This window comes from Tupaia chinensis, unplaced genomic scaffold, assembly GCF_000334495.1.
Source record: "Tupaia chinensis unplaced genomic scaffold, TupChi_1.0 Scaffold000355_1, whole genome shotgun sequence".
Taxonomy (NCBI): Eukaryota; Metazoa; Chordata; class Mammalia; order Scandentia; family Tupaiidae; genus Tupaia; species Tupaia belangeri.
In genome coordinates, this window is record NW_006159850.1 from 4345701 (window position 1) to 4370064 (window position 24364).

Here is a 24364-nt window from a genome sequence, read left to right on the forward strand (position 1 = left end):
TGGCTGTTCAAATGTTTATATGAAATGAGACACAGTTATACAACTTAGGCTACAAATAACGGGGAGGTTGCAGGAGCTCAGTACAAGGAGGGAGCATCCCACGTGTGCAAGGCTGAGGAGCAGGGGAGGTGGCCTGTGGGCTCGAGTGCTCTCAGCGTCAGCACTTGGGGGAAGAGGAACTGAGCCGGAGTGGGACCCACATTCTCCCTGTCACGGTTCCTCTGAAGGTAAATGGGGCTGTTTGGGGTTCAGTCCAAGCCAAATTCAGTGTCCTCCCGGCTGGTCCCTGCCCCAGGCTCTGAAGACTCCCTGGGCTCCAACTCAGGCTGTATGCCATTCTCTTTGGTTCTCCACCCTAGAGAGTCAAATGAGAAGGCCTCAGCATCTGGGACGTGCAGTCGGCCCCCGGTCTTGGGCCGGCCAGGAGGCGAGTTGGTCATTCTTGGCACCAAGGGCTCGTCCCCAGGTTGCAGCTCCCGTGGGAAGGCCCACCCAGTGCATTTAGTGTGTGGCTTCACTTGTACCCAGCCAGGCCTCGGCACTGGTGCTCCTGGTGGGCCCCCCTTAAAACCACATCTTGCACCTAATACATCCTAGCCCCTGGACTGCCATGCCAGCTGTCACCCTTGTCCCACACCATGAGCCATGGTGTCACTGGTCCCCTTCCTCCTCCAGAAGCCTTGGTCTATGAAGCTGAGGACCCAGAATGGTAAGGGAGTGAAAATGCAGATGCCTCTGCCCACGTAAGACTACCTCACTTGTTCATGCACGTGCATGCGACACACAACACACCCACACCCTGACCCAAGAACCGGAGCAGCTCGACAGTGTCCGGGCCAGGCTGAGAAGGGTAAGTGCAGCCTGAGCCACAAGTGAGGGCTGGGACCTACTGACCACCCCTGGCTTATGCGTAACTGGCCAAGAACGCGGGCTCCTTGGGGTGGAGCTCAAGGGGCTCACCACACCCTGTGCCATCCCCGGGGTGGGGCAGCCAGCCCTTCAGCCCCCCACAAAGCTCCTGGGCTCTGTGGTCCCAGAAGCAGGGTGACTTACCTGATGGAGCTGCTGTGAGGTTGCTGTCCCCATGCTCACAGGAAGCAGGTGGAGTGGCATCTTGGTTGCAGGTGGGGGGTGTAGGAGGGCGATCCGAGGGCTCGTCGCCAAGCTCCTCAATCAGTGGCCGTGGAAACCATGTGTCTTCACCTCGGCTCACCTGCTCCCTCTTTGCTTCTGTAAGCATGTGTGTAAAAGGCGTCTCGGCCTTGACTGAGGTGTCTTTAGAGACTGCGAATATGTTGGAAAGGGTGTCTGTGGACGTGGATTCCAGCAGGGGCAGTGAGGTGTAGTCCAGGTCAGGGTCGCTGTCGTCGCCTGTGCTGGAGACCACCTTGATCTTCGGGAAGCACGTTTTCTATTACAAGAAGCAACGCGCTTGATCATTCACGGTCACGACCAAGCCACTAAGGTGTACGGTGTGGGTTCTGCTTGTCATCAGTATCATATGTCCTGTAGCTACACACAAGGCCCACAGGAGTGCAGGGCGCCGCCCTTTGGCCAGCTCCCCACCTCGGCCGAGCTCAGCACCATCTCCACTTCCCCGCTTGGTGCTGGTGCATGGCACCTCCACGTACCTGAGCCCTGCACCCCGGCTGGCACAACCCTTCACCGGGCCTTGCTCATAAACTGAGACTTTGCTCCTTGACTGTCAGTCCCCCACTGTCGCTGTGGCCCTGTGTCTGTTCCCTTCATTTGGTAATAAGTCATGCACAGAGACAGGCCCTGCACTTCTCCCTGGGCCAGGTCTGGCCCGTGGGCTGGTGGTAATGCCGAAGGTGGGAGGGCAGGGCAGCTGGGAAGCATTCCCCAACGCACCTCCTGTGCTCACTCCCCCCTCTCCCTGCCTCTGTCATTCCCCGGGTCTGGGTAGCTGCATCCAAGCAGATGTTCATCCGATCAACACAGCAACACAGCAGAGGGACAGAAGATGCCTTTGGCTGACTGTTCAGTGCGTGGTTATAAGTTAGCAACATGGGACGTGCAGGAAGGCCCCAGTGGGTGGTCAGTAAATCTCAGAGGAGGGACCAAGAGCAAGCCTACGTTTTTGGTAAGGTAAAGATGGAAGTGTGGGGTGCTGTTATCACAAGGACATTTTCCTAACGAGTTAAGGAGATAATACTGTAAATGGTAAGAATGAAAGTGAAATTCAGCTGATATATGACCTTGTTCTGGTTGTCCAAAGAATCACCCAGATCGTCCACATCGTCCAGGTCAGGTAGGTCCTGAAAGAGCCAATGAGCTTCGCGTCATCAGGGAGGCAGCCATACTCACCCATAACTGTGTCTCATTTCATATAAACATTTGAACAGCCACATGTTGGAAAGGGTGTCTGTGGACGTGGATTCCAGCAGGGGCAGTGAGGTGTAGTCCAGGTCAGGGTCGCTGTCGTCGCCTGTGCTGGAGACCACCTTGATCTTCGGGAAGCACGTTTTCTATTACAAGAAGCAACGCGCTTGATCATTCACGGTCACGACCAAGCCACTAAGGTGTACGGTGTGGGTTCTGCTTGTCATCAGTATCATATGTCCTGTAGCTACACACAAGGCCCACAGGAGTGCAGGGCGCCGCCCTTTGGCCAGCTCCCCACCTCGGCCGAGCTCAGCACCATCTCCACTTCCCCGCTTGGTGCTGGTGCATGGCACCTCCACGTACCTGAGCCCTGCACCCCGGCTGGCACAACCCTTCACCGGGCCTTGCTCATAAACTGAGACTTTGCTCCTTGACTGTCAGTCCCCCACTGTCGCTGTGGCCCTGTGTCTGTTCCCTTCATTTGGTAATAAGTCATGCACAGAGACAGGCCCTGCACTTCTCCCTGGGCCAGGTCTGGCCCGTGGGCTGGTGGTAATGCCGAAGGTGGGAGGGCAGGGCAGCTGGGAAGCATTCCCCAACGCACCTCCTGTGCTCACTCCCCCCTCTCCCTGCCTCTGTCATTCCCCGGGTCTGGGTAGCTGCATCCAAGCAGATGTTCATCCGATCAACACAGCAACACAGCAGAGGGACAGAAGATGCCTTTGGCTGACTGTTCAGTGCGTGGTTATAAGTTAGCAACATGGGACGTGCAGGAAGGCCCCAGTGGGTGGTCAGTAAATCTCAGAGGAGGGACCAAGAGCAAGCCTACGTTTTTGGTAAGGTAAAGATGGAAGTGTGGGGTGCTGTTATCACAAGGACATTTTCCTAACGAGTTAAGGAGATAATACTGTAAATGGTAAGAATGAAAGTGAAATTCAGCTGATATATGACCTTGTTCTGGTTGTCCAAAGAATCACCCAGATCGTCCACATCGTCCAGGTCAGGTAGGTCCTGAAAGAGCCAATGAGCTTCGCGTCATCAGGGAGGCAGCCATACTCACACAAACCCCCAGCACAGGACGGGGACACCTCGGACAGGCAAGCAGAGCACGAGGGGCTGGCGGAGGACAAGCAGTCCCTTCCCAAGAGAACCCCGCACACATGCACAAGTGCACAAGACACAGAGCCACTTCGAGGGCGAGGGTCTGGGTCAAAGACTTGCAGGTGTGACGCGACCGTGGGACTCCCCTGTCTTTTCTCCACTTCACCTTGTCAGGAACACAGCCAGTTCTGGGGGACATCGTAGGACCAAACCAAATACTTCCCTGTGCGTTCGTCCTAGGCCTTGTTTGTGGCATAAAGATAATACTTTGTCCCCTGTCCCCAACTGGTAGGGCCTTTTGTTTTGCAGTGGGAGGCTTTATTGGTTTTGGCGTGTAGTAACCAGTGAGCACGTGGCAGAGACAAGGAGGTGGCTGGATGCACCCACTCGAGCCACACTGCCTCAGCCACGTTCTCCTAGCTGTGTGGCTTTGGGCAAATTGCTTACCCTCCCTGTTCCTCAATTTTCTCACCTGTAAAGTTGGGACAGTAATAGTACGACGTACCTGTTACAGGTTATCAGAAGTGTTAAGTTGACTGATACGACTCATGCTGGGAACAGCAGCACGCACAGGCTGAGAACTCCATGAAGACTAGCCAGGATGTTGCTGTCTGCTGACAGCCAGTTCTCAGATTTAGAGGCACTGCCTGGCGTTGTTTATTACTCGTGAGTCCAGAAAACTGTCCACGAATACTGACCATGATCATCTTAACTCTTACTGAGCAGTGTGGAATTTTAAATCTAGGCCCTAGAAATGAAACGCTTGCCTAGAAGTTCCCAAGAGGGTGGGCAGGGGCAGGCCAGGAGGGCACCAACCAGAAGTGAGCTGGAGAGGCTGAGATCGGCCTCCCACACCCTCGCCCCAACAGAGCACAGCCGGTGTGACGAATGCAGGCACGCCCCGGCACTGCTCCTGGTCTAGAGCACCGTCCCAATGGAAGGAGCTTCTGGGAGGAGCAGCCCGCGCAGACCCCGGGGGTGGGTGCCAGAGGGGCATGTCTTCCTGAGCCAACAGGAAGCTGAGTGGCAACAGGCAGTGAGATACCCTGAGCCACTCGCTGGGCAGGGTGCACAGAGGACAGAGAAATCAAGAGTTTGGTAGGCATAGTTCGAGGGGAGCCCTTGGGGCTGGCTGTTTCCAAATGGATTGCACATGTGTGAGTCACCTGGGGGACTCCTACTCCATCCAGATTCTGACCCAAAGGTCCAAGGTAGGCGTAGGACTCCCCACTTCTAACCAGCTCCCACCCCTCCTGCTGGCTCAGGACCCACACTGGGTAGAAGGGATTCCCAACGTTTCTATCCGATCACCTTTAGTAAGGCCGATACTTATCTCCAAGGTTCAAAACTTCACATACATCGATGAACAATGTCTCCCTTGTCTCTGGCCAGCTGGTTTCTAGACCTGCGGTGCCAAGTCCACTGAGTTCCGTCTCTGCAGTAGCCACAGTCTGGGGAGTTGATTCTAAAACAGCAGCAGAAGGCCATGGGTCTGGAGCTTGTCTGTGCTCAGTGGCTACACTGACGAGCCCAGGGGAAGATGGAGCCATGCGAAAGCAGATGAAGGGCTGGAAGGCCAGGCCCTGGAGGAAGCTGCAGGAATCCACAGCTCAGGGCAGGGCCCTACCAACGGGCAAAGAAAAGGCTGCTCGTTTTTGCAGCAAATCCAGCGAGACGGAAGCACCAGCTGGACTCAGTGCAGACGCAACGGGAACCTTGGAAAAGGAAGACAGTGGAGGAGGGGGGCGCGCTGACCTCCAGCTGACAGCTGAGGGAGCGTTCTGCAGTGTGCCCCGCTGTGGCTCTGGGTGAGACGGGCATGACCGTGAAGCTTCCTCGCCCCGCCCACGGGAGGGTGTACCCACCACCCCCTGGACCAGCGTCCCCCCGTCAGGGCCCATGCCCCTCCCGCTGCGCAAAGGCTGGGGGCTTCTGTGATTGATCAGTTGTCAGAAAAGTCACGATGCGTTTTGCGTAGAAAAATATGTCACGAGTTTCCCAAAGACCTCGTGGTAACTGTGAGGTTGCCTGGGGAGTATGCAATCGAAATGTGCCCCCTTCCCCAAGGCTGCCGCTTCCAGGTCCCCAAGCTCGAATCCTTGGGTCCTGAGACCAGAGGCCCGACTTTGTCATCATACAGACGTTCAATGCACCCTGCCAGAGAGGACAGACCCGTCTGACCAAGAGGCTGGCCAGTGCCATGTTACAGTGAAGCAGGGGACCAGGACAGCACTTGTGCAACTGCCTCTCTGCTGCCCTGACCCTCGTCCTCAGGTCCTGGCCATCGCTGCTCTTCTCCACTTGCGGGTCCCCATGGTTTCTCGATTCCATATTGCGATGACGATGACCCCGGCTTCCCTCCCTAACCAGCCCTCCCTCTGCCATTCTCCCATGAGTGGCACCACAGCCTTCAGCATTCCCAGCCAAGAGTAGGGTCAAGCAGCCACGCCGCTGTGTCTCCGCTCTCCCAGAACCTGCCTGGGCTCCGTCTCCTCGCGGGAGGAGAGGAGATGGGAAGGGAGCTAAGGACCACTGGGGCATCGCTTCCATCATCTCATTCGATCCATAACCTCGGGACAGTGTCCAGGGCGCAGGAGTGGAAGCTGGCTCAGAGAGGTCTCATGTGTGCCTGAGGTCACTCAGCTAGCTAAGGGATTGGACTTGAGTTTGAACTCGGGTGTCTGTCTGGAAACCACGCTGCACACAGCGGGTCGCAGCAAAACACCTGGAGCATCCTAAAGACAGCTTTGGTGACTACTGGGAAGAAGCTAAAGCTCTTCTAGAGAGAGGCCCAAGGGGTGGGCAGTGCTGTCTAGTCCCGCCCAGAACGTGCCCACTCGAGGTCTCCCTCTGCCCTGGTGGCACTCAGAAGAGGGAGGGCCGTCCCAGCATCTCTGCCATCTCTGCGGACCCTGTTCCTCTGGCAGCCTTCACTGATTCCTGGCCTCACAATGTGGTCTCCGAGAACTTGCACGGGGAACGCAGCAAAGCCGGGCCTGTTGCTCTCTGGCCATGCCTGCCTTCACCAAGGCCTGTTACTTGCACAGAAAGAGTCACTGATGGATGCAAGAAAGGTGCGTGGAGGGGTTGGCAGGTGCGTCGGGGGTAAGGGTGCTGGCCTTCCACATGGCCGACCACGATTGGAGTCCCTGACCTGGTGACTTTCTCTCACTATCCCCCTCTCTGTGTCTCTCTGATAAAATATAATAATAATAAATAAATAATCCTTAAAAAAAAAAAGTGAATGGAAAAGCAGTTTTATCAACAGGTGGCTCTCTGTCTCGACATGACTTCCTGGGGTTGTTGCTAATAGCTGAGGTAGAGGAAGGCCCTTCCTGCCTGGCAGCCTTAGGGGCAGGAGAAGCTGGGGACCGGCCGAGTGCAAAGGCCACTCGAATGGGGAGGCCCCAGGGTAAAGGAGGGAGAACACCCAGGAAGCACGCTGGGCCTGAGCTTGGTCCTCCATCACATCTGGGCTCAGTTCCTGCATTATGAAATGCCGGGACCGGAAGTGTGTTGGATTTGGGATATTCGCATAGACATCGTGAGGCAGCTTGGGGATGGGACCACGTCAAAACACAAAGTTCGTTTGTGTCCTGTGCAGGATGCACACATGGGCTGACGTGATCTTACATGGTTCTGTATCGCAGCATTTCGAAAGGCTGCGACCTATCGCATGAGCTCACTGTGGGCTTCCCATTGTGGTGGTAAATCAGCACTCAGAAGTTCTTGGATTTTGGAACACTTGGGACTCTGAATGTTTGGGTTAGCAATGCTTAACCTACAGTTGCTTTGGAATGTGCAGTTTTCGTACCTCATTGAGCCTGTTTTCAACTCCACAAAATGCGGTGGTAATGACATCTACCTCACAGGGTTATTGGGAAACCTAAAACTTAGAGAGTCCATGATGCTCTGGCCTTCACTCAGCTCTCTCTCTAAGGTGGGTTAAACAGACCATAGGCTAGGGAACCAGCAGATGGCGTGATGGTTACATCACTAGACTCCCACATAGTCTACTGCGGTTCAAGTCCCAGACCCAGCGGCTTAAAACTCATGCTGGGTGCATGTGTGTGTGTGCCAAAAATCTTGAGAGGAGAATGGAGAAGAAGGGATTGTGACATAGCCATCCCCCGGGGAGCGATTTTTTGCTTTCTGTCTCTCTGTCTCTCTGGTGTGCACACACGCCCTATACCAAAAACTTCTCTCTAAAAGAAAAAAAAAAAAAAGACCATGGGCTCATGTCTCCCTCTCCTGACCACAGAGCTGCAATTAACCAGCTACTCTTTAAATTGCCCCTTTCCTGCCCAGAAGGCAAAGGCCTGCTTCATTCCTGCAAACTGCTGCTAGGCTGGGTGCGGTTTCAGAACGGAGGGGTGATCGCGCAGGAAGGTCTGCTTCTTGACCTGCAAAGTCCTTGCCCCACACAGCTAACACAGGCACATTGCACCTCTAAATAACAGCCCATGGCACTCTCATCTGTGGAAGGCTTCGGAAAATATAGCCCTCTCTTGGCAGAAGAGTTCATCCCCAAAGCCAAGGGACGGTCAGGCCCCGGAGGGCTGAGATCCAGTCTGGCAGAATGAGGTCACAAGCTAGGGAGGGAAATTAAACCCAAGCAAGCCGTGTCGGCAGAAAGACCCCAAACCCAGTGCCCTCAGACCATGGTCCGTGGGGAGCTGCGACTGACCTGAACAGCCGGGAGCCGGGCTTCGGAGAGGGCTTCCCAGAGGGCAGTTTTCTCTTTTTGGTGCCCGGGGTTGTTCAGAAGCACTGAGGCTCTCCCCACCACTCTTCCACTCACATCCTTCCCTGGTCCTCCTGCTTCCCTCCCTACCTGCGGCCCCACCTGGCAGAGTCCCTGGAGACTGTGGCCTGCCAGCGCTCAGGCGGGCTGGGACCCATCCGAGCTCCTGCTGGGGGCTCCATCACGTGTCCCCTCCCACATGTGCACTCTGATTTCTCACTACGTTTTGTAAAAGACCCAGACCACGAGACATTTTCAGTAGTCCCGAGCATGAGGGAGGTACTAACGCACCCAGAGAAAAGAGCACTGAGTACTTAGGGGCTCGGCGGGGCTCACTGTAGAGCACAGCCCGCCGTCTCCGGGCCCTTAGCTGGAAAGCTCAGCCACCCAGCCCCCAAGGCCTTGCTCGGTGACTGGTCTCCTCAGCAGTCTGGAACACTGTCACCTCTGGGTCCGTCCCACACTATGGGACTTTCATTCTGGGCCAGTCTAGCTAATCTTCCTTAACAGGCCTCAAAGCCTGCTCAGGTTGGCCCAGAACGTTCCCATAACCCGAGGCCCTGAGGACTGGAACATCCCCCAGCCACAGCCATGCCAGCAGCAGGACCCGAGGGATGGCTGGTACCTGCGCAGGGCCTCCTCTCTCGATCCACTTCACCTGCTGCTGTAGCCACAGTCGCTAAGGCTGCTGAACATTCCAACTGGGGCTGTGTAAATTTCTAATTATATTTCATTATTCTCACTTTCAATCGTAATTTTTTTACAATTACTTGGGCGGGGGAGTGAGAAAGCAGCCTGCCAGGTCTAGGACTCAAACCGCAGTCAGCCATGAGGGAGTCCAGCACACCTTAACCACCATGTAACTGCCGGCCCCTCAACTGTAAGTTAAATGGTAAAACTGAAGCTGTGTAAGGTCACTGGCTTGTTTCCGTAGGTCTCCATTTCCCTTAGCTGCTGAGAAATCAGCATTTGAGTTGAGGTGTGCTGTGTCAGACCCACACCCCAGATTTGGATAACTTCTGACAACTTTAACAATGCAAAACATCTCAACAGTTTTTATACTGATTCAATGCTGAATGATCATAGTTTAGAGTAAATGGGTAACTACTCTCTACTACCTTCTGAGAAGTTGTTCCTGTTTCTGTTCACTTTTTAGAATGTGGCTCCTAGAAAATGTATGAGTTGTCAGAAAAGCCATGATGCATCTCTTCACAGAGAAACAGAAAGATACAGCAAGGCTGTCCCGATGACCTACTGTGACGCTCCCTTAGGCTTCTATCGACTAGCGCTGCCCTTGGCAACAAGGCATCCTGGACTTCATCTTCTAGAAACAGCAATAAAGAAGTGAGAAGTGGGCTCCCGCCAGCCCCGTGGCCCGGTGGTTCAGGGAGCTGGATCCCACAGGGCCGGCCACAGGGTTTGAGTCCTGGCTCTGTTGGCCTGAAAAGCATGCCTAGTTCACGTGCACGGCCAAAGTCACAACAGGATGGAGAAAAGCCGGAGAAAGGGTGACAGCGGGACCACACCCCACGAGGTGCTTTCTCCCTGTCTCCCTGTCTCTCTTTGGTGACTGTACAAACCCTCTGGCAAAAAATAAAATTAAAAAATAAAGGAAGTGAGACAAGCAGTTAGCGTAATGGCTATGTCACTGGACTCCCATGTAGTCGACGGTGGTTTGAGTCCCAGACTCGGTGGCTTAAACTCATGCTGGGCACGTGTGCGTGCATGCCTAAGATCCTGAGAGGAGAATGGAGAAGGGATTGTGGTGTGGCCATCCCCCGGGAGGTGATTTCTCGCTTTCTGTCTCTAAATGAATGAATGAAGGGAGAAGTGAGGCCCAGGCCCAGGTCTTACTGTCTCCGGTGTCTGTGAAAGGCAGCGACATCACAGTCTCAACTGGGGGCAGGTACCCTGGCTCCAGATCCTCTGTCTCTCCACGCTGCTCGGTCTCTCCACGCTCCTCTGTCTCTCCACGCTCCTCTGTCTCTCCACGCTCCTCTGTCTCTCCACGCTCCTCTGTCTCTGCACGCTCCTCTGTCTCTCCACGCTCCTCTGTCTCTCCACGCTGCTCGGTCTCTCCACGCTCCTCTGTCTCTGCACGCTCCTCTGTCTCTCCACGCTCCTCTGTCTCTGCACGCTCCTCTGTCTCACCACGCTGCTCGGTCTCTCCACGCTGCTTGGCAGGCAGCTCTTCTTCTCCTCTCAGCTCTTCTGGGAACAGCTCATCCTTGGCCTCGAAGCTCTCCTTGACAAACAGCTCCGTTTTCTGCCGCGTGTCCTCTCCCTGGTCCTCGCCCTCGCCTCCGGGGGGCTGTCCCTTGCCTGCCGTGCTGGCACTCACATGCTCCCCGCAGTCTGGCGGCAGCGTCTCCCCTAAACACGGGAAGTCCAAAGGGGAGCTCGTGGCCGCCGGGAGGACAAGGGCGCCCGTGCGTCTGTGAACGTCGGGGATGAGCACAGGACGCAGCTAAAGAAAGGTCTGCCGGGGACGCCCACCCAGGTGTCATTGACCATCTGTCTGCGAGACAGGACTGCCAGGCACCTCCACTGAGTGGCTCCGAGAAAACATCGGGAGAGGTTCCCCGGAGATGCACGCCGGAGCACCGGGGCTGCGCCCTAACCCTAGACCCTGTCCTTGTGTTACCTCAGGTGGACAGACACACTCCGCAGGTGGGACTGACAATAGGAACCTTGAAATGGGGACAGTGCCCTGGACGGCCTGTGGGAGAGGCAGAGGCAGAGAGGGCTTTGAAGATGACGCTACGCTGCTGGCCCCCAAGAGGGAGGAAGGGGCCTGGAGCTGAGGAGGCGGGCGGCCTGCAGAAGCTGGCAAAGGCGAGCAGTGGGCTCTCTAGGAGGAACATAATCCCGCGACACCTTGGTTTTCGCCCAGTGAGCCGTATTTCAGGCTTCTGACCTCCGGACTATTACAAAGACATTGCATAGCTGCTAACGTTGTGCTGACTTGTGGCAGCTGTGAAGCAGTAAGAAGTCACTTCACTCCTTCATACATTTCTGATGTTGGTCTTTGACCCCAGGTCCTGACACAGAGCCCCTAAGGCCTTTGTGACCCCCTGGATGACGGGAACACCTTTGGTTCTAATGAGGCAACTCTTGGTGGCTCCTGGATGGGTGCCGGCTACTGAAAAGAACGAGCCATGGTTAGAGGCTCGAAACTGGGACCAGCAGATAGCATAATGGTTATGTTGCTGGATCCATGTAGTCCACCATGGTTTGACTGGGCAGCTTAGAACTCATGCCGCATGTGTGTGTGCATGCCCAAAATCCCAAGAAGAGAACGGAGGAGGAGAAGAGGCTGTGGCATGTTCATCCCCCCGGGGATGATTTCTCACTTTCTGTCTATGTCTCTCTGGTGAGCACATGTACCCTACCGCAAAAAAATCTCTCTTAAAAAAGGAAAAAAGAAGCTCAAAACTTTCCCAGAGGGAAGAGGGGATGGGAATGGAGTTAATAACCTATCGTGCTTCTATGATGCAGCCCCTAGAAATCACTCCATTACAGGATTTGGAGCTCTGGGTTGCTAGACATGCGGGGCTCCCAGTGGGCACATGGAAGCCCTGCACCCCTCGCACAGACCTCGCCTTCAGCTGCTCTATCCGCACCCTTTATCATACTCTTTATTAGCACAGCGACTGGAAGATGCATGTCGCCGCCTCTCCGGATTCCGTGAGCCACTTTTACTGAACCCGGTGAGGAGCTCACAGGAACCCCAACTTAATCGGAGGTCAGAACATAGGTGACACCTGGGACTTGCAACTGGCATCTGCTCTTGGCCTGTGGGGTCTGATCTCATAGCAGGACTGCAGGACACCCAGAGGTGGCAGAGAGCCGGCACGGCACGTTGGTGACTGGAGCACAGTAGGAAGAACCTCCCAGTGTGCCGGGAGGTTCCGCTGGCCTGCAGGGGGGGGGGGGGCGCTGAAGCTGATCTGCGGGTACGGGGCTGTTAAGGAAAACTCCAAGAGACTGAAGACTGGGAGCTCAACAGCCTGGACTCGCCTAACAAAGGGGATCCCAGGTGCCGCCTTCGGTCTGGAGCGCCCACCTCGCTCCTGGGCTTCTTTCTGCCGCCGCCTCTCTTCAGCCCGCTTCTTGATCATTGCCAAGGCTTCGATGCTGTCGGTGATCTTCTTCTGCTCCCGGCTCTCCCACAGCTGTCTCTCCTCCTTCTCGGCAGCATACCCTCCCCTGGCCCAGGCCTCGGCACATGCTCTGGGTAAAGGACAGTTAGAGAACAGAAAGAAGGGAGGGTTGAGCAGTCACGGGTTCAGAGTAAACTTCCAATGTATATTACCCAATAAAGCCTGTTCATGTTCTTCAAAATCAAGGGCGCGTAAGACCTGTGCTCGCAAGGGTGAAAGGTGACGTGAGTATATTTTAATCTTTAAAATCGATTTGTTTGCAGAGTCTTCTTAGATATGCAGCAGAAGCACAGGAGATGGAGGAAAAATTGAGAACTGCACAATTCTCAATTTACGTGAAAAGCATTTACAATGCAAAGGGTGCTATAAACAAAAGGACAACCCACAGAATGTGAGAAGATATTTGCAAATCATTTGATGAGGTCTTGAATCTGAAAAATATAAACAATACTTATAACTCACTAATAAAAGACAACATAATTTTTAAATGGGCTAACGTATGACAAGACAAGCCAGAGACTGGGAGAAAACATTTGCAAAAAAAAAGACAACTGACAAAGGATTTGTATCCAAATTATACAAAGAACTGCTAAAATTAAAAAATAAGAAAAACAACCCAATAAAAAAATCTGGCAACAGATCAAGATTACTCACCAAAGAAGATATGCAGCTGAAAATAAGCATATGAAAAGATGCACAACATCTAGTGTCACTAGGGAATTGCAAGTCACAGCGACAAAGTAACATTCCAACCCTATTAGAGTGACTGAAATCTAAAGACTGGCCATACCAAATGCTGACGGTGATGAGAAATACCCCAGGCCTATGCTCAGGCTTCAGAAGAGGCTTGCCTCTAATGTCCTCCGCTGCGGCAAAAAGAAGGCCTGGTTGGACCCCAATGAGACCGATGAAACTGCCAGTTCAACTCCAGCCAGCTGATCCAGAAGCTGATCAAAGGTGCGCTGATCGTCCACAAGCCTGTGACTGTCCATTCCCAGCCAGATGCCGGAAAAACATTTTGGCCAGCCAGAAGGGCAGGCACATGGGCACAGGTAAGCGAAAGGGGACAGCCAGTGCAAGAATGCCAGAGAAGGTGACCTGGATGAGAAGGAGGATCCTGCGCCGGCTGCTCAGAAGATACCGGGAGTCTAAGAAGATAGACTGCCACGTGTATCACAGCCTGTACCCGAAGGTGAAGGGGAGTGTGCTCAAGAACAAGCGGATTCTCATGGAGCACATCCACAAGCTGAAGGCAGACAAGGCCCGCAAGGAGCTCCTGGCAGACCAGGTTGAGGCCCGCAGGTCTAAGACCAAGGAAGCACGCATGCGCCGTGAGGAGCGCCTCCAGGCCGAAAAGGAAGAGCTCATCAAGACTTTGTCCAAGGAGGAAGAGACCAAGAAACAAAGCTCCCCGACCGTCGTCTGTCCATAGTGGCACTGGCAGTTACTCAGATCATTATTTAAATAAAATAAGCTTTTATCGGCTTGAAAAAAAAAAAGAAAGAAAGAAAGATCAGTTACTCGCCTTCATCACTGGTGGGGTGAAAAGTGACACGAACGACAGCATGGCAGCTTCTTATAAAACTATATCTACTCAATCACACCACCCAGAGGTTGTTTCCCTAAGTAGTTTTCGGAGAAGTTTTTGCTATAGAGCGCATGTGCTTGCTGACAGAGACAGACAGACAGACAGAAAGTGAGAAATCACCCCCCAGGGGGGATGGCCATGCCACAATCCCTTCTCTTCCATTCTCCTCTCAGGATCTTGGGCACGCATGCACATGCGCCCGGTGTGAGTTTAAGCCACCGGGTCCGGGACTCAAACCGCGGTCGACCATGTGGGAGTCCAGCGACATAGCCATTATGCCAACTGCCGGTCCCATTCCCCTAAGTATTTACTCAAATGAATTAAAACCTTTGTGTGTGTTTGTGTGTGTGTGTGCACGCGCCAGAGGGTGTGCACGTTTGCTGGAGAGGCAAGAGAAAGGGGTGAAGAAGAAAGCACCCACCATAGGCAATGGTCATGCTGCAATCCCTTCTCTATTTCTCCTTCATTTCAGGCTTTGCGGCATGCATGCACACACACCCACTATGGTCTTCAAGCTGCTGGATATGGGGTTCGAACTGCACAGCTGGCCATGTGGGATCCAGCACCGTAACCACCATACCCCCACTGGCCCCATGCACAGTTTTTTCATAATATGTATTTGTGAGTTCAAAAACATATTGCACATGATATTTTTTCTTAAATATTGTATAATTCAACATTTGGGTTGTACTTCCCTTCAAGCAGTTCGTATTAATGAAATTGTATTCTAAGTTAGATGAATAGGTCTGAAATGAAAAGGCAAATTTAAAACACAGACAAAAGTAAAAAGTGACAGTAAACTTAGTGGTCCAGGGCACAGCTTTCCTGGCATAAAAAAGCTTTTACAAAGTAATAAGAATGAGCACTGGAGGGGAAAGGGGAAGACGTTGTAACAGAACGCTCACAGAGCAGCCCAGCTGCAGCCCCAGGGCGACCTGCCCTCGGCAGGCGGCAGGCGGCAGGCGAGGGCCGTGTAGAAGCTACCCTGAAAGCCAAGTGCACCTTAGTGCCAGCTACTCAGGACGACCCTGACATAACAACACAAATAAAAGAACGTTCATACAGGGAAAAAATCTGAATGTCCAGGGAAGATGGAAAAAATGTCCAACTCATCAGTTATCCAAAAATACAATTTTTTTGGGAACCAGCAGTTAGCGTAATGGCTATGTAGCTGGACTCCCACGTAGTCGACCGTGGTTCGCGTCCCGGACCCGGTGGCTTAAAACTCACGCCGGGTGCGTGTGCGTGCGTACCCAAGATCCCGAGAGGAGAATGGAGGAGAAGGGATTGCGGCGTGACCATCCCCCCTGGGAGGTGATTTCTCGCTTTCTGTCTCTATGTCTCTCTCTGTCTGTCTGGCGAGCGCACGCGCCCTACAGTGAAAATCTCTCAAAAAAAAAAATACAATTTTTTTGTAGTACAATTATTTTTTTTTAAAGGATACTACCTTTACCTGTGGGTAAAGTTGGCAAAGATTTCTTTCACATGTCCCTGTCAGGTAAGGCCATGTCAGGTAATCAGTACAAACTTCCTGGTCAACATTTAGAAAATATACATAAGAGCTTAAAAAAACCTCAAACCACATTCTTTAATCTAGTGCTGCTGTCCCACAGAATTCCTTCACAATGAGGTCAAAGACTTACATGTAAGGATGTTTGTTAAAGGCATACACAATTTATGCATAGGTACTTAAATTCCTTTTTAGACAATTATGTACCATTAAACATATTTCCAAAGAACATTTAATATGTGTGAAAATGCTCAAAAGTCAGAAATTTTACATAAAATTTAATATCAAGCATGTTCAACTATTAAATATTAAGACATGATCGAAAGGAAATTTTCTCTTTTTTTTTGAAAGAAATTTTTGCTATAGGGTGTGTGCTCTTGTCAGAGAGACAGAAAGGGAGAAATTATCCCCCAGGGGAATGGCCACACCGAAATCCCTCCTCCTCCAGTCTCCTCTTGGGATCTGGGACACACAAGATAACACACACACGACACACATGCACCAGTGTGAATTTTAAGCCGCTGGGTCTGGAACCCGAACCACGGTCTACTATGTGGGAGTCCAGTGATGTAACCATTATGCCATCTGCTGGTCCCAATTGAAAGGGTTTTCTCTTCTTACCTGTCCTTTGGGAAAACCGGTCTATCATCCAGGTATGTTAGGTGTTTCAGTCGAACAGTGACTGTCCTTCGGTAATTAGGAATGTGTTTAATAACTGGGTTTCCCATCAGATTTAGAACACGCTGTAAATGGACAAGCAGAACCAAACTGATTACTGAAATATATATATATGATTATTTTGTATGTACTGTGCTCTAAGAATAAGCAAACACCAGCTATTTTACTGAGCAGACTGGCAGTGCCGACGGCAGGCCCGGGCTGTGCTGGGAGAAGCGGAAGGCGCTGGTTCCATCTGGGGATTAAGCAGCCCTCTCCTCTACTTGACCAGCAGTGCTGGAGAACAACTCCCGAGGCCTTTTCCAAGGGCTGCGATTGTGTTACTTTTGCTACCCAATCTCTCCCGCTGAAATTCGTCTCAGTCTAATTGATGGTTTTCTCTCCTTCCCAGTCAGGCCCCATTTAAGAAAACCTGCCCAGCGGCCAGACAGGAGAGGAGCGGTCTTCAGAGAAGGGACGAGTGCCAGCTTCTCTGCGGGGAGCGCCAGGAGGCAGGAGGGCCTTCCTGCTGGGCTCACAGGGAAGCTGGAAGGTGCTCAGCCACAATAGAGCAGCCTCCCCCCTTCAAACATCACCTGTCACCTCTGTGCCTGCCTGAAGAAGCCTACGGAAGGTGAATGGTTAAGGTGAGCGGCGGGGACCCCTTTAACATCTGTCTGTGTAAGTTGATCAAGTGTTTTTCCTATCTAGAGTGGTTTCCGTGGTTGGAGAAGACAAACATACTGTAAACCAGTTAGGTGAGTATTTCCCAAGCTTCGTTCTGGCACAGTTCACCATTCCTGCCAAATTTTTGAGGGACTTATCCTGCAGGGAAAAGAGGGGGCCACAAGCCCCAGGAACAGCGAGTCAGGGGTACACCGTGTGGCAGGCTGCTTTATTCTGGATTGCGTACTCCAGGATTTACACGGGGAAGTCCGAACCACCCTGCCTCAGCATCTGACCGCATTTGGAGACGTGTTAATTCAAGACGTAATTCAGTTAAAACGAGCTCCTCGCGGTGGCTCCTAATCCCGTGAGACTGGTGTCCTTCTGAGGAGGTGAGGTCAGGACACAGACACGCACAGCACAGAGGAGGCACCACGTGAAGGCAGCGACGTGGTGGCGCAGTGTAACACAACTAGGCCCTTGTGGGAAGGGCCTTGGGTTCAGGGCCTGTGACCTCCCTGAGCGTGTTGCGTGTTTGACTTGGGTTAACCAGGGCTGGGTGTGGATAGCAACGTGAAGGCTCTGTTGTGGGGGGAGGGGTCTCCCTCTCTTGCAAAGGTGATCAATAAATTTTTTAAAAAAGAGATTACAGTAATAATCACAGAATTTTTTAAAAAGAAGACAGTCATCAGGCCAGCTTCATGGCATGGTGGTTAAAGTAGCTGGATCCCACAAGACCGACTATATGATTCGAGTCCCACACCTGGTGGCTTGAGAAACATGCCAGGTACGTGTGTGTGTGTGTGTATCCAAAGTCCCCAAATGATGGAGAGATGAGAAGGGACTGTGGCCCACAAAGGGGCACCGTCTCCTCCCTCTCCCGCTGTCTCAGTCTCTCTTTGGGGAGCTCATGTGCCCTCTACAGCACATGCAAAAGGCAGCCATCTGCCAGCCCAGAAAAGAGGTCTCAACTAAGCCACGCCTTCCAGTACCTGTACCTCAGACCTCAGGCCTCCAGAATGAAGAGGTCAGAAGCATGTCTGCCGTTCAAGCCCCCAGTCTCTGTGGGGACTCTGTTATGCAGCCCTAGCCAATATATATATATATAGAGAGAGAGAGGAGAGAGAGCTTTATACCCTCGGCATGTGGCAGTTCTGAACTAGTCCTTGACAGTCCATGCTGCGGCTAGCCCTGACTGCCGTCATTTGATTACTGTTTGTCTTCACATCGACACTCTTTTTCCTTACTCATCCATGGCTATCCCCCCTGGGGGGTGATTTCTCACTTTCTGTCTCTCTGTCTCTCTCTGTTTCTCTGGCAAGTGCACACGCCCTACAGCAAAAACCTCTAAAAAATAAAGTAAAATAAAATAAAAATGCAAAGAGGAAAAAAGTGTGAAGGAAGGGGGCTGGGGGAAGGGATATAGCTAAGGAACACAGAATATTGCAAGTCGGTTTGGGCAGTATTTCTCTTTCGGGCTGTTTTACCAAGTCAGGCATGCTCTCAAGAACACGCAGCATCTCTGGGTCGCTCAGCTTATTGTGGGAAAGGTCCAGGACGCAAAGTCTTGAGCACTCCCTCAGATGTTCAATGTCCTCCACGGTCTCCAGGTGGTTGTGGGCCATCTGCAGTGTGTTCAGGACCGGGAGGCAGGCTGGAAGGTGAGGTCAGCAGAGGTGACAACAAAGCCGAAAAGCATTTCTCACCCCAGTACAAAACGCCAGCACCTCCCCTGGGAAAGGGATGGACCCGGGGCATATGGGAAGACTGCGGGCTGCATGCCCTTACAGAGGTTTTCGATGGTCTTGATGTAATTATTGCTGAGGTTTAGAGCATCCAGTTTCTGCAGAGGTTCTAGGTTCTCGATTTTGTGAAGCAAGTTCACTTGTAAGAAGAGGCACCGCAGCTCCGTCAGAGCCCCCAGGTTCTCGATTTTCTGGATCCCATTGCACTCCAACCAGAGGCAGCGCAGTCCCGTGTACTCCTCTAGGTTCTCGATGCGATCAAAACCTGGCGAGGGGGAAGCGGGCTGATTCAGCGCCACTCACACCGTAAGGGCAGAGGCTCACAGTCACTCTCATTTTGTTCTCTGCTCTGGACTGAATATCCATTTCCCCGAAATTGTGCGTTGAAACCTAATCTCTATTGTGACAGTATTTGGAGGTGGGACCTTTGGGAGGTGATCAGGAAGGCAGAGTCCTCATAAATGCGATTAGTGCTTTTAGTAAAGAGGCCTGGGGGCCAGCAGGTGGCGTGGGAGTTAATGGTGCTGGACTCCCACATAGCCAACCGCAGTTTGAGTCTTGGACCTGGCATTCTCTCTCTCGTTCTCTCTCTCGTTTTCACTCGCTCTTACTCTATCCTTCTCTGGTCAAATGAAAAAATAAATAAGTTAAATAAAATAATTGTAAAAGAAATAAATAGGCCTGTGAACCGACCCCATAGTATAATCATTAGGTGACCACATGGCTGACGGGGGTTCGATCTGGGTCCATACACTTGAAAAATATGCCAGGCATGTGTGTGCACGAAGAGAGTATTGGAGGAAAAAGAAACATGAGATGACCGCCCATGGGGGGTGCTTCCTCCTCCATGCACATACATGCCCTTGGGCTAAAAATGCAGTAACGGGGCCAGCCCATGGCCTGGTGGTTAAAGTGGCTGGATCCCACATGGCTGACCGCGTAGTTAGAGTTCTGGACCCAGTGGCTTAAGGAGCGTGCTGGCAGTTGAATGTGAATGCCCAAAATCCCAAAAAGGAGGCAGAAATGGAGGAGGGATTGTGGTGTGACTGTCCCCCATGGGAGGTACTTTCTTGCTTTCTGCCCCTCCCACCCTGTCTCTGTCTCTCTCCAGTGAGTGCACACACCCTCTGGCACATTTAATAATAATAATAAAAAGAGGTCTGAGGGAACTATTAGTCCCTTTCCTGTCCTCCATGGGAAGAGGCATCTGTGAGGCTTTCACCGGACACGAACCTGCAGGCGCTGGAATCTCAGATTCCAGCCTCCAGAACTGAGCGACGAGTTCCTGCTGTTTATGAGCCTAGACTAAGACGCTTAGACACCTAGCACCCCTCCTTCCTCTAGCACAGCTTCTCTTCGAAGAATCAGCCCTCTCTGATACTGCCTGGTGGCTCCCTGGGTGGCCAGGTAGCGTCACACTGATTCCTCTGGGGCTGAGCACCCTTCACCAGGAGGGTCAACTCCCAGGAGTCCTGAAGAGTTCTGCTGCCTCTCTGGGAAGAGGTGGTCTTTCTGCGGGTGTGGCCTGGGGCTCAAGCAGCCACCTTCCCAGCTCCGCTAGGAGGTAGAGAGTGAGGGGTGAACCTGCCCTGAAAATGAACCAGTACCGAGGAAAGCAGGGACAAGAAAAGAAGTGGGACAATCTCAGCAGAGAAAAACTATATCCACTGGGATTTAGCCAAACCTAAAACTAGTGCAAACCGTGGGCCTTATTGTTCTAGTTCCCAGAGCTAAGTCGTGAGCTAAGTTGAAGGTTAGAAAAATACACACACACACACACACACACACACACTTTTAGTAGGAAGCAAATATTTTTAGGCCTTTTGTAAATCATCAGCAATTTGTAATTCATGACTAATCTATTACTAAGTTAGAAGTTATTTATTTTGGGTGGCCCCATGTTCTAATAATTGGATCCCACATAGATAACAACGTGGTTTGGATCTTGGACCCCACAGCTTGAAAAACATGCTGGGTGCATGTGCATGCGTGCTCCAAATCCCAACAGAGAAGGAATTGTGGCATGACTGCACCCCATTGGAGGGTGGTTTCTCTCTCTCTCTCTCTGTCTCTGGCGAGCACATGCACCCTCTGGCAAGTAAAAAATGAAATTATTTTGCTGTCTAAAAGTTTTGATTAAAACTTCTCATGTTAATGGTGGGCAAAATAAAAAGAAAATGTACCCATGGTTCTGCCAACCCAGTAATCAATCTGCTTTCATTTTTCTCTATCCCTTTCCACACGTAACACTTATACAGTTACGATCTGTGAACTGAAGATGATCCCTGCCAGCGCAACCCGGGTCCTCTCCTGGGCCTTACCTTTAAAGTGTAAGTACAGCGTATCGTTCAATGATGGGGTGACGTAAAGCTTGTGCTGCTTGCAGAGTTTTCGCAGGAAACTTCTAGTCATTCTGTTAAAATTAAAATCATGACCGAGATATTTATTTCAATTTGTCCGATGTAGATATATTCTGAAAGTTCTTTAACACAGCTTTTCTCGCTCCCGACTCTGCAATATCCCATATGCCTTATAAGGCACCTGTGTTAGGCTCACCCTTCCCTCTCTCCCTCTCTTCTGCCCTTCCTCCCTCCCTCCATTCCTTCCTTCCATCCTTCCGGCTTTTAGGGCCACATCTAATATTCATCACTTTCAGCATTCTTAAAAATTGCAGTGTATGTTCTACTAAAAATACTTCTAAGAGTGTCATCAAGAAATACTGATGTTCCTCTCTCCAGATCTGGCATGAGTTTAACAGAGTGTGGGCAGCAATGCCACTGAGGCAGCCACCCTGATTATGCTGCTTAACAACTCTCCAGGGGGACACTGGGCTGGCTGCTCCACCCCCACGAGCCATTTTCTTGTCTGCACAGGGAGTGATCACACCTTCACCTCTCCTCTGGAATGTGCACTGTCAGCAGCATGCCCACATACCTGGGACCCCCGTCTTCCCTGTCATTGCTTGGGTGTGCCAGGTGACTGTCCGACCCGCTGTCACCACTCTGTTTCTGCTGGCTTTGGTAGGATGTGTCAGAAGGACCCGTACACATTTCCTTAGGATCATTAGTTTCTGTAAAACAAGAGAGACCATGTCTATGTGGTCAAGAAATGTATGAAAACAGGCCCCCGATTTGTTTCTTTTCTTTTTTTTTTTTTTTTTTGAGAGGTTTTTGTGCTATAGGGAGCATGTGCTTGCCAGAGAGACAGAAAGAGACAGAGAGACAGAAAGTGAGAAATCACCTCCCAGGGGGGCGGATGGCCATGCTGCAATCCCTTCTCCTCCATTCTCCTCTCTGGGTCTTGGGCACGCACACACACGTGGCCAGCATGAGTTTAAGCCACCGGGTCTGGGACTCAAACAGCGGTCAACTACACGGGACTCCAGCGATATAGCCATTATGCTAACTGCTGGTACCGAACTTGCCCCCAATTTCAAGCTGATTAATAGCTGTCTATTTTTAGTGTTGAAACGTTGGTATTCTTTAAACATATCACATTTTTTAAAATGACAGCAAAACCTTAGGTAAATTTCACTTCTGGACAGGCCCTCTGCGGAAACGCTGGTCAAGGCCGACACCTGGACTCCCAGCAGGAGGCCGAGACAGATCGTGACAGACTCTGGCTTAAACAAACACTCTTATATGGGTGCACAAGGAAATGTGTATGCAGATACTTGTCTCTGCATTGTTTATAACAGCCCAAACTGTCATCAAGACAAATCTATCCATAGGGACTGGTTAAATAAAACAATGGATTACTTCTCTGCCTTGGGGAAAATGTCTTAGCACGCCATCCAACAGTACGGATTAGTCTCAGCAACACCCAGGGAGTGAACGAAGCACGTGCCATAGTAAGGAGAAGATTCTGTAGATAAATTAAGGACATGCAAACCAACGCTATGCCTTGTTCAAGGATGTACATGTGTGGAGATGACTGAAAAAAACCCGTACACACTATGTGAAAAGGTTTACTTTTTAAATTAACTTTAGTGAAAGGTTTTCTTCAATAAAAAAAAGACTTCAAGTAATAATGATAAAATATTAATAATTTTTCGTTATGGGAGGCAACACATGGGTGTTTGTTATAGTGTTCTTTGTTTATTTTTTTAAATTCTTTTTTTAAACTTTATTTATTTTTAATTTGATAAGAGAGGGACAGAGTGAGAGAGAGAGAAGGAAAGTGAGAAGGCAAGCTGCCAGGTCCAGGACTTGAACCTCGGTCAGCCATGTGTGAGTCCAGCACCCTTAACCACCATGCTACCTGCCAACCCCTCTCTGTTCTTTTTAACTTTAAATTTTTTCTCAAATGCAAAACCACAGGAAAAGAAACGGAAAATGATAATATTTCTGGCAAATAAAAATGAGCACATTCAAACGGCCGTCGGGTCTGCTTTTCGTGTGCTCAGCGGTCTCTGAGCAAGAGGAATGTGTCTCACAGTCGTCAGTTTCCCACTGTGTGTCTGTCCAGTTCCTAGAGCTACCAGATAAATGTCTGTGGAATAAAGAATAGGTGCTCACTATATAAAACTGACGATATTCATAGCAAGAGCTACCATTTATTAATGGCCCACTCTGTGTCAGCAATTTTAATTATAATGGTCTCTGTATATCCCTGTATAATTATCCCTGCCTACGGATGAGGAGACCAAGGCTCAGAGAGGGTAAGTTGCAGACCAGGAGCCATAAGGCTGGTGAGCAGCCGAGCTGCAAGTGAACCCAACAGGCCTGGCTCCAAACCCTGTGTCCGTAGGTAAGCCCTGCGCCTGGACATCAGAGCCCCCAGGGCCAGCTGTCCCCGCAGCCTAAAGGCCGTGCTGGACCTGTGTGCCCGCGCGCCCACAATCCTGACCAGAAGGAGAAATGGAAAAAAAAAGTCCTGGAGCATGACCCTATCCACACGGGTGCTTTGTCTCTTTCTTTCTGTACTATAAATAGTAATTAAATAAGTATAAGAAAATATCAGTTCCCACAGCTGCTCATGCAGGGTTTGCATGGACAGTTGATGCTTAAGTTGATGTATGTTGGTTCAAAAAAAGAAACACAAATCAACTGGTTTCTTTATCGAGTCATAATACGCCTCCCTTAGGGCCCCAGGCTGAGTGCGGGCAGAGGCTCAGGCCTTTCAGGCCCATTCCAAGAAGCCGGGGCAGAGGGTCGGACACGGACCCCAGGACCACCGACTCTTCAGTCAGGCTCTACCACATGTCGACACTGGAAGTTCCGTCAGGGGGTCCTGCCTGCCAAGCTTGCAGTCTGGGGGGCAGGAGGGGGCAAACCTTTGATCTCAGAGGGCGAAAGCTGCAAAGAATTAACGCAGACACGTTAGAAGAGGCAAGAGTGCTGTGCAGGGCAAGGGCTTGGGCTCGGGAGCCAGACTGTCCGGGTCTGCGTCTCTGGGCAGCCAGTGACTGGCTTGGAGTGACTGTGAGCTCGGCCGTGTAAACCGGGGCAGGAGACCTGCTGCCCAGGGCTGCGGGCGGCTCACACGCAGGAGGCGCTCTGCACGTCTGTGTCACGGAAGTGTCGGCGCTACTATCACTGCTGCTGTCACGTGCTGTGAAGATGGGGCATGCGGGTTGGCAGGAGCGCAGTGCCCACCGGGCCGGGCCCGCACCTCCCTCGCCCTCCCCGCACCTTCCTTGCGGCGCCCTTGGCTCTCGCTCGCGCGGTCACCCGCGGACTCGCCGGCGCCGGGCTCCTGCGCGCTGTCCAGCTCCGCTGCCCGGCCCGCGGCGGGCTCCGAGGGCTCGGGGTGCATGCTTATTCCGGTACCACCGAAGCCCGGTGGCGGCCCCCAGCCGGGTCAGGGAGCCCCGGCTTTCCTTCTCCGCTTGCCACTCGTGTC

At 51.8% G+C, this 24364-nt stretch overlaps 1 protein-coding gene and 1 pseudogene across 1 annotated transcript; one reads left to right on the forward strand and one right to left on the reverse strand.

The window, feature by feature from the left end:
- DNAAF1 (dynein axonemal assembly factor 1) lies at positions 1–24358 on the reverse strand. Its single transcript, XM_006152730.1, has 13 exons — positions 24154–24358; positions 21455–21590; positions 20842–20933; positions 18564–18785; positions 18263–18429; positions 16074–16195; positions 12258–12424; positions 10254–10564; positions 10046–10172; positions 4806–4912; positions 3298–3357; positions 1054–1411; positions 1–355 (listed from the first exon to the last, which is right to left on the reverse strand). Exons 1-13 carry the CDS (start codon positions 24275–24277, stop codon positions 249–251), a joined length of 2100 nt encoding a protein of 699 aa, XP_006152792.1. The 5' UTR covers positions 24278–24358; the 3' UTR covers positions 1–248.
- Positions 13180–13786, forward strand: LOC102497273 (60S ribosomal protein L19 pseudogene; annotated as a pseudogene).
- Positions 24359–24364: the final 6 nt, after the last annotated feature.